Below are 14,640 nucleotides of genomic sequence, written 5' to 3'. Positions count from 1 at the left end.
AACCTTCTGTCTATTGTGTTTTCCCATGACAGACAACCCATTAGCTGAGATTCCCGCAGTCTCGTATTTCTGCTGACTTACCCAAGGAATTAAAAGCAAACCTCCTCTGAAATGGAAGAGCACCAAGGAATGAGGCAACAGGCAGATACAGGATGGGGCAAGGCACCGAATTAACAATAGGTGGTGCTAATGTATACATGGATGTAGACTGGACAAGGAGATGATGGAGAGCTTCAGGTTTCTACAATTCACACTACATCCTGCTGCTCTGCCTTAAACAAAGTTCTCACTGAAGACACAAAAGTTCTTCACGTGGAGTTCCAGAGGATCCTTCAGTTTACGTGTGCAACAGCAGCAGAAGGAAGACAGTAGCTACATGAAGAGGAAGAAGTGGACAAAAAAAGCCAAAGACAAGAAAGCCCTGTGGTTTTCAAGTCAAGCAGTGTCTATGTCAGCTCCACATTATGTTCTTGGACAAGTCCTACAATGCACCAGAGAGGCTTTGAGACACATTCAAGTTGTCCAGAAAGGTTTCAAGGATTTCCCAAGAGAAGGTGACAACCCAGAAGACAGTCGCATGTGAGCTATAGTGAGCATGATTGTGACTGCAGTGCTGCTTCCAAAATGTCTCCATCCTGCTCTGTGATGTGAATCTGATATGACCCTTTAATGAATGCAATCTGCTTAGAGGGCCAGCAAAATAAAAGCAGACAGAAAAAATAAATAAATAAGTTGATAGGCAGCAAAATAAATGCAACTTCTGCAGGTTTCTTTAACTCGAGTTAACACAGAAGCCAAAGGAACTTCTAAGAGCAAGATTTTGTTTTCCTCTGAAAAAGATTGAAGTCTAATTAAAGCCTTTCCCAAATAAGTTTTCACTACTGTGATGAAACTCATGAAGTCATGTGAGAATAGTGATGTAGTGCCTGCAAAAAAAAAACCTCAAACCAAACAAGTGTCTATTTACTGTTGTGAGCAACATCCTCAGCAGGGTTTTTAACACCTCTCCACGAATTATGCCAGGTAATCAGAAGCTAAATGACAGTAATAGCAGAGCAAAATCATTTCCTGGAAGAAAGAGCACACAGAAGAATCTTCATCAACATGATGATAAAGGAATAGGCCACAAGAGGCAACCAAATATCCAAAATTTGATCCAAGTTCAAACGAACTTGGATGCACATACTTCAGCTGGTCCCTCTTTATGATGAACTCTAAGAAAACTTCTAGCTAATGAAACAGTTTGGATCTAAACTTTGCAGGCAAACTCCCGTGTTTCCTGAGATTCACAGTGAAAGGGAACAATAACAATGAGCGATTTTTTCCCTTCCCTAGAAAACATCAGTGAAAATAACAGCCACTATGGAAGCTACGTTTATAAATAGGCCAGTCACACAGGCAGAACAGCACGGCAAAATATCTCGTCTGTGATAGAAGAGAACAATTCTTACAAACCAAGAAAATAACAAACCTGACAGACTTTGCAGCTGCCAGTAAATGTGGCACCAGCTGGCAGCAGCAACTTTGGGGGGAAATACATGAAAGTTAGGACATGTAGCTTGAGAAGTAAACAGGGAAGTTCTCCACAGTGCATTGCTTCTGGAACAGGGAGTTTAGGAAAGTCCACTTCCACAAAGCAAAAAAGAGGTGCTGTGACTATTTCTGGAGTGATCTAGATTATTTAATAGTAGAAGAGAGTAGAAATACATTTTGCAAGACAATTTCAAACTGAATTTTCTTCTTGCCTAAGTGTTGTACAAACTCCCTGTAAGCCTGGTGCAGCCAAGCAAGTTCCCCACCCCAGGGGAGCTGCCGATCTAATGCTGCCTGAGCTCAGAGACCAGCAGCCCTACAAGGTGCAAAATGCAACTGCCAACACTAATACTATGGAGTATTTTTGTCTTGTTGTGTGTGTTTTTTTTGATTTTTTTTTTTTTAAACAGCCATCTTCTGGTGGCAGCTCAGGCACAGAGGAATGATGAATGAGTCTAAGGCCCATCTGGTTCATAAATAACAATGGTATTTGTGTTCTATGTTTGGTCACTACGTAACTGTGAGGATAGGGTATTCTAACTGTGCAACAGCCTTTTTCTGCATGGATTGCATGAATTTAAAAACATTAAAACCCAAGATCATGTCATTTTTTTTCTCTAAAATAAATAAAACAGACTGATGTTAACATTCAGAGACAGCAGGGAATAAATAACTAAAAGAAAAAAAAACTAAACAGATTAACAAAATACTTATAAATAATATTATTATCCCATCCTCCAAGGAAAGAAAAGCTGCAGAGCTGGAATAATCCAAGCAACAGGAAACTTGGTGGGTAAGTGTCAAATCTTCCACGTGCCTCCCAGATCTGAACGGCTCCTTAAAACCCAAGTGGCTTTTAGCAACTTAGATCAAGGGAGGCTACAAAACAAAGTGCAAGTACTGCCACAAACCAGGGGGGAGATGAGAATTATTTACGTGGAATTGGCCAGCCAAAGTAAAGGCTACATTAACTACCAAACTTTGTTTCTGAGGTGCATGTGACCAGTTTTACCCACTCCATCCTCTCCAGGTTGCTGCTCTCAATACAGTACTGGTTTGATGAAACTTCTATCCGCTCTAAGACATTCACAGGAGAAAAATAACTTTTTACACCCTATTAAAAAAGCACACAAAGATGAGATATTGTACCAAGTCCCAGACGCAAAACAAAGTAGTAACACAACAAAGGAAGGAATATTGACTGCTCTGTAGTGTCAAAACCAGAATCAACAGCAAAACTGTGACAAAGTACTGGTGAACCTAAACTCTCCACTGGGAGCGAGCGACTGCCACTACTTGAGCAGAGGTGGCGTAAGGCAGAATGTCTGCACTTCATCTTAAGTACCTATGACGACGAGCAGAAAAGAGGTTTCTTTTTCTGCTAACAATGCTCAGGTCTCTGCCTGCAATCAAGAATCTTAGGAGACCACATATCATATGCCAGCACCTGACATCTCAGGAGCAGACATTTCACAGCTTAGGCATGGCTGTGATCGTCTCGCTTCATGCAAAGCAGGGCTTGGCAATGCTACAGGGGCAGATGGAGGGATCTGTGCACTAGTACAGCCACAAAGCTGCACCGAACCCATGTGAAAATACTGTAGAACACATCTCATACTGGTGTGGCTTACCTTGGTTCAAGCACTGGTGCAAATCACTACAGTGACAGATTTACGCTAGGAATGAGCTGCTGAAATTGCATCAGTGACCGAGTTCAGGACAGACAAGACTAAGACAAACAGGAGTTCCAGTAGGCTGACTTCTTCCCACATGTGATTAGTGTCTCATGATTGGAAAGGTAAACCAGAGGTTAGGAATAGTTACAACTAAGTTCCTTTTGGTATTTCCCAGGGAGAACTCCAAGGGACGTGACTGGAATGGCAAGTGAGATCACTAGGTCTTTAGGGTCAGAAAGGCCCAGCATGTCGGTGAAAAGAAAGCAGCCATTTCACTCTAGGCACTTGCTGTGAGCCAAGCAAGTAACAATCCTCACTGCAATCCTTGCTCTGAAGAGACAACGCTGGATTTTCTGGTTTTTGGAGGAGGAGGGGGAGGTTTGGCTTCACGTCTGTTGGGTAGTGGTGGAGCAGCCTGAGAAAATAAAACAAAAACATTTTGCTTATCAAACAGAAGAAATCCAGAAGTTCCTACACTTCTTAATTCTTCTTTCAGGAAAAAATCTTTAAATTCTTCCTCTCAGTGCTCCATGCACTCAATGAGAGGGGCAAACAAGGACACAGGATTTAATAGAAACACGTATTTTTCAGTTGGTAGAATCATCTTTAGTTGCAGATATGCTTCAGTTGCTTCTGACCTACAGCCTGACTGAGCCAGGCAGTCACTTGACCAGTAACAGATTCACCAGTAAAATGGAAATAAACCCACTTCTCTCATGGTTTCAAAATTCAACTATTTTTATCTTGCTGGCTCAGTGAGTTGCACCACATAAAATGTTTCCAAATCAGAATGGTGCAACTGATTCCATAAAATGGCAGCAAAGCAGAAATTCTGCTAAAACAAGTCACAGCCTTCCCGCCCAACTCATGGGCTTGTACAGTGTTTGTTGTTCTTGCAGAAAACTGCACTGGTAGGTCCTTTCAAGTTGTCCCTTTGCTTGTTTTAAGGGGCATCCTATAAACTAATGAAAAGTGAAAGGCCAGGTGAACAAGAAGCTTATGTGGCTTACCTCATGCTTAGCTGAAACTGCCAAGATTTCCTGACTATTTTAACTAAAGGAGGACAGACTCAACTTTACAACAACAACAAAAGTAGCAAAACCCTTCAGAAAGTACTTTTACAACCTCTCTTTATGGGCCTTTGAATCCGTTCCATTTGGCTATAAGCCAGGGTCAATGTTACAAGCCAGAGCATGTTAGTAATTAGTTTTCTTACAAGACCCAAGGGAAGGAGGCTTTTTTATTAATCCTCTTGAACCAGCGACTCCCACAGCATCTCTAAGGCTGGCATGTTTCTTCCACCCACACCACCTACATCAGCCATACTGCCCCTGCTCAGAAGAACAGTTAATTCAGACCAAGTGAAGGCCCGAGTAGAAAACTTCCAATTTGTCCCATGTTTCAGGACTTCATGCCATTGTCATTTCGCTCTTACTGAAGTAAATAATCAACTGCTGTATTGTCTTTCTGTGCTGTCAGAGTTAACATCTTTTGTGAAGTGTGATCATTCAGTATTTTTCATTAAATTCCAGCTCTTTTACTAAGGTACTCCATAAATCCCCTCTGTAAATTGTACTGGTGAAGACATTCTCATCACAGTTCCAAAAGGATGCTTTCTGACACTGTACAATGGTAAGCAACAACAGTGTCACATTAGAATCACCTACATTTTAGGGGCAGATGATTCTGACATAACCACCATGGTATTTGCATGTTAAGTAAGTATCCACAAATCATTTGAGATACTGTAGGGGAAGAGCAGCGTTAGTGATACAGCATAAGAAGTGTCAATATGATGTTCCTAGAAGGCAATCAACTTCATGAAATTAAGAAAAAAAAGACTACGGCCAAGATAGTGATGTAATACAGGCGAACTTTTAAGTGAGTAATGATAGACACTTTGAAAAATTAGTTTCTTCTGAGCTAAGGATTCAAAACGAGACAAACATTTCTGAAAACATTTGAACTTCTTTTTCGGGATCAGGTTACTGTACTATTTTACATGTTGACCGTGTTATTGAACCTTTTCAATCACTGCGCATGTTTGTTTTCAATATACTTCCCTGCGCCGCCCCCCAGTTTGCCTAACCAAAGGCAACACAACCTCCACTTGAAACAGGGACTGCACTTGATAGCCCTCTCTCAAAACAAGAATCTTCTTATTCTTTTGTGGTTTCAGGGAGGGAACCAGTAAAATGATTAGACAAGTTTCAAGCAGCACCACCCTAGAAGCAGCTCGGAAAATTCCAGTGGTGTCCTGCTCGAACGCTGGCTTCCAGAAAAATGTCAGCTCTCATTTCCTTACCTCCACAGAATTCCTTGGGTTGCTATTCTCGTAGGGTTTGTTTTTAGGCGGAGGTGGAGGCGGGGTACTCTGCAAGCTAGCAGTTGACAAACCATCAGCTTGCAATGAGGGAAAACCTAGAAGCAAAACCAGTAAGAAAAGACATTAAAGCAGGCGGAAAAGGAGTGAGAAAAGGAATTGACCATGTATGACTTTAAGGGAGAATCATTTATTATCTTGCACTTTAGATCTGTTTTAGTAGCTAAACCTTTTCAGCTATGTCAAACCAGAGTCACAGTTTTATCTCCCTTAAGCTCACGATGCCCAGAAGAGTTCTACCTTCAACAAATGAGTCTAAGCTTATGTGAAAAATGCATGCCTGAGAGAATAGAGAATTGAATCCATTATCACATCTGCAATGTTCACTGGGATTTCCTTTCAGCCAGGGCCTCAACCTGAGAATTCACTTTGATTTTAACTCTAGTTGATGGAGCAGATAAGTACCCAAACTTCAGGATAATTCCTGGGAAGCTGTCCTGCTACTAATGATAATTAAAACTGCTTGCTAAGTAAAAGAGTGAGGCTTCACATTCAGTAAGGCTGAGAAACATAACAGCGCAACTAGAAAGGAAGCCATCAATGGTGAGAATACAGGTGCATTTTCACCTTGGTCACATGTTGTTTCAGAATTAATTACAGACACTACTGGATATGCATGGGAGGTAACTGCAAATTACTCACTTCACTAATTCTTCAAGACAAATTCCTCCTCCTTCAGGTGTAACACTTAGTAGCTGAATTTCCAAACTGCAGAGCAGTAGCTCCTTCTAAAATTATTAACAAAATTATTATTTTCTGGGCAAGACTTGCCCAGAAAATTTAACCAGAGGCCTCTTCAGAAACCAGACCTAACTACCATGCAGGCCTGATGCAACTTCCACTAGTGAATTCACTAGGGGTATGCCTAGTATGTACTAAAGCAAACAAATAAAAAAAAAAAAAAACACAACCAAGCACCTACACTAGCTGCACATTGTGTTCACCTTGAGATTTAATATTCCTCTCCACAAGTCAATACAGGAGAAAACAAAGAAAAAAATTGAAAAACACAGATAATGTCCGCTGAAATTCATTTGATTTATCAAGTGATATCTAAGTCATGTGTATAATCACAGTGCCTTTGATAACACTGCCAAATGCTGTTATCAGACAAAGATTCCTACAAACATTAATAGCCCAGAGTCACTTTCTGTGTACTTCAGAGCAGCACCCTTCTCCCTGCCTCCCCAGTGAGGTTACCTCAGCAGATTTATCCTAACTCCTACTACTCAGTTGCTGCCATTACAGAACTTACTGTGGGTTCTTGGCGTTTTGGGAGTGATGGGTGGTGGGCTGAGAGGCGACGACTGCTGGAGTGAAGAACTCTGAAGCAAAGTCAGTTTGTTGTCTCCTAACTGAAGACTCTTTGGCCTTTGTGCTTTTCCAGACAAGCTCTGGTTAAAACAAAGAGTAAACAAAACCTTTAGAAGTCAGCAAAGTTGTGGCATGCATATCCCATAATGAGACTTGTCACAAAGGCATCCTACATGGCTCTTTAGAGCTTGTTAAGAGAGGAAGGTGCATTCAGGTGAAACACAAGGGTGAAACCACAGCGCTGAGTAAGCTATAGCAAAAGGCACACACTGTGCTCCTGTGACACCTTCAGTTGTCCCTGGGACCTTACTAACGAGGTAGTAACAATAATAGACTGAGGTCATTAAAAAACAGTTTAACTAAGAAGGGAAGAGGTCAGGGAAAGGGGTGAGGCTGAAAAATTGCTGCATTTGACTAGCAGTTCTGTGAACAAACTTGAGAAAAAAGCCTTTCCAAAGAGACAGAATATCAACTTTTAGGTGCAAGTCAGGACTGCCAGTGTCATCCAGCTCCTTAGGGCTGTAAGACAAGTTCATGTCAGGCTCATTGAACACACCCCTTGCATCTGGGACTCAGGAGATGTTGCTTCCAGTGTTGCTTGTATGCTGTGTATTCTGCATTCAAACCGTTTGGCTTCCCTACTTTGAAGACTCACCAACATACATGGGCTTGGAAACCTACAGCCCCTTTTGAAGAACAGCTAGCACCCAACATCTTTGAGCAGCTCTGAAAATCCCAATCCCATAGCCTCAGGCAATAATCTGTCAAACAGCTCTCATTTATTTCCTGAGACACCATGGGGGTTAACTGAAAGGCTTTGTCGTCACCAGGAGGTCCTTGGGTGGTTAATCAAACATCACATTCAGCCTGGTGGTAACCATCTGATTTGGGGACTGCAATATTCAGTGTGCCTTCCTCCAGCAAACCTTCCTCCTGCCAGTGCTATTAAAGATGTCAGCAGTACAAGAGTCATCAAAAGCTTCACTCAGACATCGAAATTCCACCTCAATCCCAGTGCCTGGGGTTTCCCACTAGCACCACGTGCCTGAAGATACAAAGGCAGCCAAAAGGACATTACAGCCAAGCAGACAAAGGTGGAATTTAGTCCTTCTAAATATGGACCCAAGAGCCCAGGGCATATTAAGGTCCCCTTAATATGCTTTACAGAGAAGGCTGTCATGCTTACAGATGTAATTAAACTCACCAAGCTCTTTTAGAGATCAATTCTCCACCACTGAGCAATTTAGTATTTCTCCCTGCACAGAAGGGACCACACAGTGGTGTGCAGTGAATATAAACCAAATAAAGCCCAAAGCTGCTGGACATACAGCGAGCCTTTGGTTCCCTCTGGCTTTCTAGCTCCCAAGCAGCTTATTCAAGAGCTGCATAAAATCACTCTGCTTCATTCTCGTGCTGCACTGTGCAGCTACGGAACAGAGCAGCTATAAAAAAACAGCTTTCTGTGTACTTTGCAATGTTCTTAAGCAGAAGTATAACCCTAAACTGCTCGTATACTTCAGTAAGCTGATCACACAAGCAACGTGCCCTCGGAGATCTGGGGGGAGAAGGGAGGGTGGGGGTTCTGTTTTGCATCTCTCGACTCTCTGCAAAGCAAAGCCTTGGACAGATGTGCCGTGCTGTCACAGGGAACTGGTCGATAAAAGCGGGCCTTCTCCCAGCTCTTTTCCCTCTAGCTTTCCTTAATGAAGTGATCAGCAGCTGACATCACAGTTTGTGGGTTAAATCCATTTAATTCAACTGAATTCAAATTCAACGCATTTCCAAAGGCAGAGGGCCAGGCCTCCTGAATCACTAATATTTACAACCCCAGATTTTCCTCCTGGGTGGAAAGGCTGTCAGTACCAAATGTCAGGATTCTAGAGCCACAGCTCCCCTTTTATAGAAATATTCTGTGGACTCCAAGTGCTGGCAGCATCACTCAGATTTGATGAGAATTCCTGAATCTATAGCAACATAACCTATTCCTGCCAGATTCAACCGAGATCTGGGGAGGGAAAGGAAAATAAAAGAGCTGATCTTTTTTCATTATTTACACAACGTGTTAGGTCAAATTAGTACCACTGAGCCACCAGCTTAAATACTAAGGTACCTAATTATCGCATATTCTCTGACAGCATAACACAGCATAAATCTCAATATCCCCAACACTGCAAGCTCACACAACTCTACTTTTGGGCTCAAGCTTTTATGTTTGTATTAGGCAATTATTCTGAATCGCATTGTTAACTTGAATGCCCAACAGTCTCCAATATATTCCTTTTTACAACACTCCCGTGGGGGTATATATTCTCTTTTTTTCCTCTTTTGCAAATAATGCTCAAGGAATAAACACTCCTGCCCGTATGCAGGCGGTTTGGAGCAGAGTGCAGATTTGGAAAATGAGTTTTTCAAAGTCCCAAGCTGGTGACCTAACTACCAGACCATTTTTTTTCAACTCCCCAATCTATCAAACTGATCTTCACCTTGCAGCATATTTGATTTGTGCAGTGATGCTGACTGATAGCAGCTGAACATCTGGCTTGCCAGCTGGATTTTTGTGTGGGCTAGCAATATCTACTTGCTCCAACACAAACAGAACAATTCTACACAGTGCTAAGTGCATCACAGAGTCATCCACTCCTAGAAGAAATGAGGGCACTGAGCACCTAGATGAAACATCAGTGCCTCATGCTTCCAGTCTGTACTTTAAGTCAAGCTGCAGTTTGATCTGTGACACAAGTTTTCCAAATAAAAAAGCAAGAATTACTCAGATGACCAAGGCTTTTGGTATTTGAACCCCTCCCTCCCACAATTTAATGAAGTTCCCAATGACAAGCATGGCTGAAAGCAACGGAAACACTAAAATCTCCTGCTGGGATTTTATTATTGCATGTATGTGTGTTACCATTTTTAAAGTCAGTTCCATTTCTGGCTCCTTCTCCACAATAACCTGAGACTTGCTAATACTCCACTCCTTCCGCTTGAGTTTGCAAATCCTGTTATCGCCATCTTCTTTGAAGGGCATATCCTCAGCTCTCGAGGCTGTTGATATTCTTCTCTCCAAGAGAGGCTCCAGAATAGATCTGCAACCCACACCAGAAGAGAGAAAAAACACAAAATCTTAGTCCATCAGACATTTCATGTGCTGTCAAAAAGCTGTGATCTCTTACTTTGCAGAAGTTATCATGAAAACTGAATTAGGATCAGCGAACTTTCAATGAGATTTGTGCTCCTAAGTTACTTCACCAATTTTGAGTATTACATCTTTTATACAAGGTGAAGCGTGAACTACTTTCAGAGGAAGCCTGAATTAATCTGCATTTTATGCCAAACCCTGCCACTGAGTCTGCTGTGTGCCTCTGAGCACATCACCTTGACTCCCCTGCTTACCACAGATGCAAAGCAGATGTAAAGAGAAGTAACATAAGGAAGTGGTTCCATGTATTGCAGCTCCTTTTAATGACACACATGCAGCTGCAAACAGGTGAAATGATTACCACGTGACTGTAACACCTCTGCAGACCACATCAAACTAAGTTACACTGTAGTATCTTACAATTCTGTTTTCTATGATTCCTGGGAAACAGAAATAGTGTATATCTGAAATATGCTGTGCCTCTACTCCTCTTCAGTGTCATATATAGAACTGGGACTCACGAGGCAGACATTCATAGATTCAGTTCCCAAAACTATCCCTACCTGTTCTTCAAATTCTGCTCCACTCTGTAAATTTGAAGTAATATTAATCACCACTTAAAGTGTAGGTGTTATAGCTGTTCATAAAATGAATCTTTGTGAGTAACTAATTAGATTAGAAAAGTCTTTTTTTTTTTTTTTTTTTTTTTTGGAAAATAACATAAACCCATTCTAGCAAAGGCATATCCCCAACTCTTTTAAGTCATGTGCAAAAGGTGATTACTAACCCGTCTGAACCTGGCCTGGAGGAAGTGCTGTCAGATGATGTGGAGGATGTAGACACCACAGAAGATGCCACGGATGTGACAGAAAGGCGTCTCAGCGTGGAAGACATGATATAGGGCAACACGACAGAGCCCGACCTGCTCGGTTTCCTTTCGGTGAGGGAGGGAGGCTGCAAACAAACACACTTGTCACAAACCACTTAACACAAACTCATTCACAAGCTGGAAGAGGAGATTTGTGTTACTTCAAGGCCAAACACCAGACAACAAGATAAGCTTACCAAAGTTATCACACCATACTGCTTCTCCACCTTCTTCTTCAGCTCTTTGAAACAGGCTGTCAGTCTGTCGTGTAGAGGCTTCAGCTGTTCTGTCAGCTTCTCGCCATGGATCCTGATCCCCTCTGCCAACAACGGCATCTGAAAGGAGGAACAAAATAAAGTTATGAAGACAAACCAGATCATCTGCTCCAGGGAGGAATTTTCTCTGCATGTTATACATCTCAGATACAATCTAAGGACTGGCATCAGTGTGTTTTAAGTTTGCAGAGGAAAAAAGTAATCATAACATACTCAGCTACTGACTCATAACTTATGACACTGTAGTAACTTGACTGTCTATTTGAGCTGTGTGTGTGTATTACAAATAAATATGATCCACATCCATACCTATGGTTCCTGCTTCCATACTCAGATTCCACATTCTGCTTTGAAAAACATGGGATGTTAAACATTAAATATCACAACTTAGCCTCCAGAGCTGTTGAAGTTGTTGTGAAGTGGCTTTAATCAGGCTCTGTTGTATAGAAATATGTAAAAACTGGTCTGCAGGGATGCAATCCGCAAATGTGAAATTTGCTCTTTTACGAAAACACAGCCATTTTTCATTGCTATGCAGATCAAAATAGACAACTTTAATGGTCAGACTGACAAAACATTGGATCTGATGCTTTCATGAAAAGTTCACAGATATTTTGTTAAACTCCTGAGAGGAAAAAAATATATGCTGTTTTGGCAAATATTCCACAATAACATTTCAGAGCAACACCAGGACGTGGTATTGTATGTGCAACATTCTAAACCACAAATTTAGAATATGATATTTCTCCTCAAAATAAAATTCTACACATATTCAGATTGTTCTTCTAGTATTAATCTGCATTTTATCCCTCCAAAATAATGATGCTGGAAAAAAACCTTCAGTCACACATAGTACATCCCCATCTTCCCCAGTGTGATACCTGTAGAGCAATCAATTGCTTAAGCAGTTCAATTTTATCTTGATCTTCAGGATGCTCTTGAAGATACTTCTCTGTGAAGAAGGCCTAAAAGCGAAGAGAGAAGATTATATAGCCACTATGCTGCTTCCACAGCTAGCTCTAAGGTGAAGATCCCTGTACTTTAAAAGCAATTGACTGTCGTTACTTCTCATAGCAAAACTGTCTTTAATACCTCCCTGACACAAAGCTGAAGGACAAAGAATTTTGATTATTCATCCAGAAAAAGGAAAAAGATGTCTTTTTTCTATTTTTTAAAACTATATTTTCAATGAAAACCTGGTACGTTAATAAACAGTTACTTCATCAGAAGGGTTTTCTTCAATTCCAACTCCCTTCTCAAAGTACTGACTTGAATAATCAGGGCTATAATATTTGTTACCCAAACATGAGCAGAAAAATGAGTCTTGGAGCTCTCGCTTCAGGAGATTTCTCTCATTTTAGCATTCAATGACCTGCAGTACGTAATGACATGCAAATACTCTCAGCCTCTGGAAGGCGAACAGACCTTCTCTTGCCTGCAGTCTCCTTGAGATCTACCATTAAGTTCTTAAGTACAGCATTTTTACATGGGGCTTGATGTGAAGATTCAATAGAAATAAGACCTGTGTCAAGATTTAGACTTGTAGTTTGGTTCAACAAAGCGCCTTTAGTCTACACTTCTTATCGGTTTACCTTTAAATCAACAGAATCTGGTACTGGTTTAAGAGTTGAACAAACACATGTACGCCTTCCTGGACTGAAGTCTTAAAATTGTGCCAATTCACATTATGTTCTGCAGAACATTGCATTGAAATGTATCACAATTCCCAGTCAGAAGAATTTAATTTTTCTTTTCCTAGATAAAATCCCTAATAATTTTTCATTTTGTTTTAAAACGTGGTCTCTGATCTATTTCAGCCTCTGCATATATTCTAGCCCTGCATTCCATTAACTGGACTGTACATACAAGTGTTTATAGGCCTAGTGGTATGATTCTGAAAAAGGCTGATGTCAAGAGGAGGTTAGCCTGTGAAAGGACTGCCGAGTATGTCCCAATGGCTTTTTCTTTAAAGTGTTTAATTATTGCAAGAAAAAAGCCCATGTTAAAAATGCAGACTTCGGCTTTTGGCTACAATGAAACAATTAAAAAACTCAAGATTTTAGCCGCCCACAAAAGCCAAATGTTCTGTACTGATCTTTAGTTGAAATAGGAAAATATGAACCAGAAATGAGTATTTCCAGATGTGGTTGCAGATACATTGTGTTTCCTAGTTTTAACTGCTTTCCCACTTTCGTAATTCTAAACTTTATGTCAACCTTAATTCATGAAACGGGAGGATTTGGGGCCAAATTCACCCCTGGCAAAGTATGCAGCTCCTCTGGAATCAGAAGAGTTATACCCCAGATATATCAGACCCTCTCCTATTTAACTTTTTCACTTCACTTCATGTGACTGCAACACATCTGAGAAGAATTAAAGATGTTTTAACACCATCCATTCAGTTTATGGAAATCAGCAATATATTTTGTGCTGGGGAAACAATAATTAAGATACTGGGAATAAACAGCCTAAGTTAAACATCACAAAGAAAGAACACACACTGTGTCAACTGAATACACCTGGATAGGAAACACTGAAACATTCTTTTTTTCCCCCCTCCCCTGAAATTCATGCTCTTTTCTGCGACATTGCAAAGATAGATTTGCTGGAAAGAAAAATCTTCATTTGCCTTACCATTCTATTTTAAAGCAACGGAGAAATGTTAGCTATTTTGCTTCTATTTCTGATACTTGCACTGTTCGCTGGGCTAACTAAGCACCTCACAATGCCCCCATGAGGTAGGGCCATGCTATTATCACCACTGTAAATGAGGCCCAAAAGAGGTGCATGGATCACTCTTTAACTCCAGTACGGCACAGCACTAAAACTTAACACTTAAACACTAAGAATGTGGAATTTTTCCACCTTTCAGCCTACTGGAAATATCTCACTTTCTTTTCTCTTCTTCTTTAAGCTCTGAATGAAAGCTATATACTGCGATACACCTGACTAACACCTGAGAACTGAACTTCCATCTCCCGTGTTTCAATCCAGATCTGCAACACTGTGGAGGTCAAACAGCTACAGTGAAATGGCAAGCCCACCTTTTCGTAGTTGGTATATCCCCCCATGACTGCTGGGTCCACGATCCCGTTCAGGAGCATAGAGAGAGGATGTACTGGAAGACTCCGATCCCAGACGTGCTGCTGGACAATGTTGCTGATTTTCTCGTTGGTTAGCTCCATCGTTTCTATGGCGTTCTCCAAGGGGCTGATCTCCTCCTGAGATAAAGAAAAGAGGAAACCTTCATTCTCCTCCACTGAATATGAAGCAACTCCCTATATACGAATGGCAGCTTGACGATTGACAGCAGAGGATTTCAGACCACCTGTGCTAATTATTTTGCCACAGAGAGGAATACAAGAATGACATCACACCTAATCCTGAAGGTAATAACAGTTTAACAATTAGCCACTGAGTAGAGTGTTAAGTAGCCACCTTCCCAAGCTTTACAC

The 14,640-nt window shown here is 41.1% G+C and overlaps 1 protein-coding gene across 1 annotated transcript in view; it reads right to left on the bottom strand.

Annotated features, from left to right (window-relative positions):
• Nucleotides 1–3,278: 3,278 nt before the first annotated feature.
• DOCK5 (dedicator of cytokinesis 5) overlaps nt 3,279–14,640 on the bottom strand; it is a 79,122-nt gene continuing 67,760 nt past the window's right edge. Inside the window, exons 45-52 of the mRNA XM_068662461.1 lie at nt 14,230–14,406; nt 12,067–12,150; nt 11,108–11,245; nt 10,830–10,996; nt 9,812–9,989; nt 6,848–6,986; nt 5,515–5,630; nt 3,279–3,624 (exon numbers count right to left, since the gene is read on the bottom strand). Of these exons, the coding sequence (XP_068518562.1) occupies nt 3,523–3,624; nt 5,515–5,630; nt 6,848–6,986; nt 9,812–9,989; nt 10,830–10,996; nt 11,108–11,245; nt 12,067–12,150; nt 14,230–14,406 (1,101 nt within the window). The 3' untranslated portion in view covers nt 3,279–3,522. The remainder of the gene's footprint in view (nt 3,625–5,514; nt 5,631–6,847; nt 6,987–9,811; nt 9,990–10,829; nt 10,997–11,107; nt 11,246–12,066; nt 12,151–14,229; nt 14,407–14,640) is intronic.

This window comes from Anas acuta, chromosome 27 (assembly GCF_963932015.1).
Source record: "Anas acuta chromosome 27, bAnaAcu1.1, whole genome shotgun sequence".
NCBI classification, from domain to species: Eukaryota; Metazoa; Chordata; class Aves; order Anseriformes; family Anatidae; genus Anas; species Anas acuta.
The sequence above is the reverse complement of the archived record's forward strand: the minus strand, read 5'-3'. Positions and strand labels throughout refer to the sequence as shown.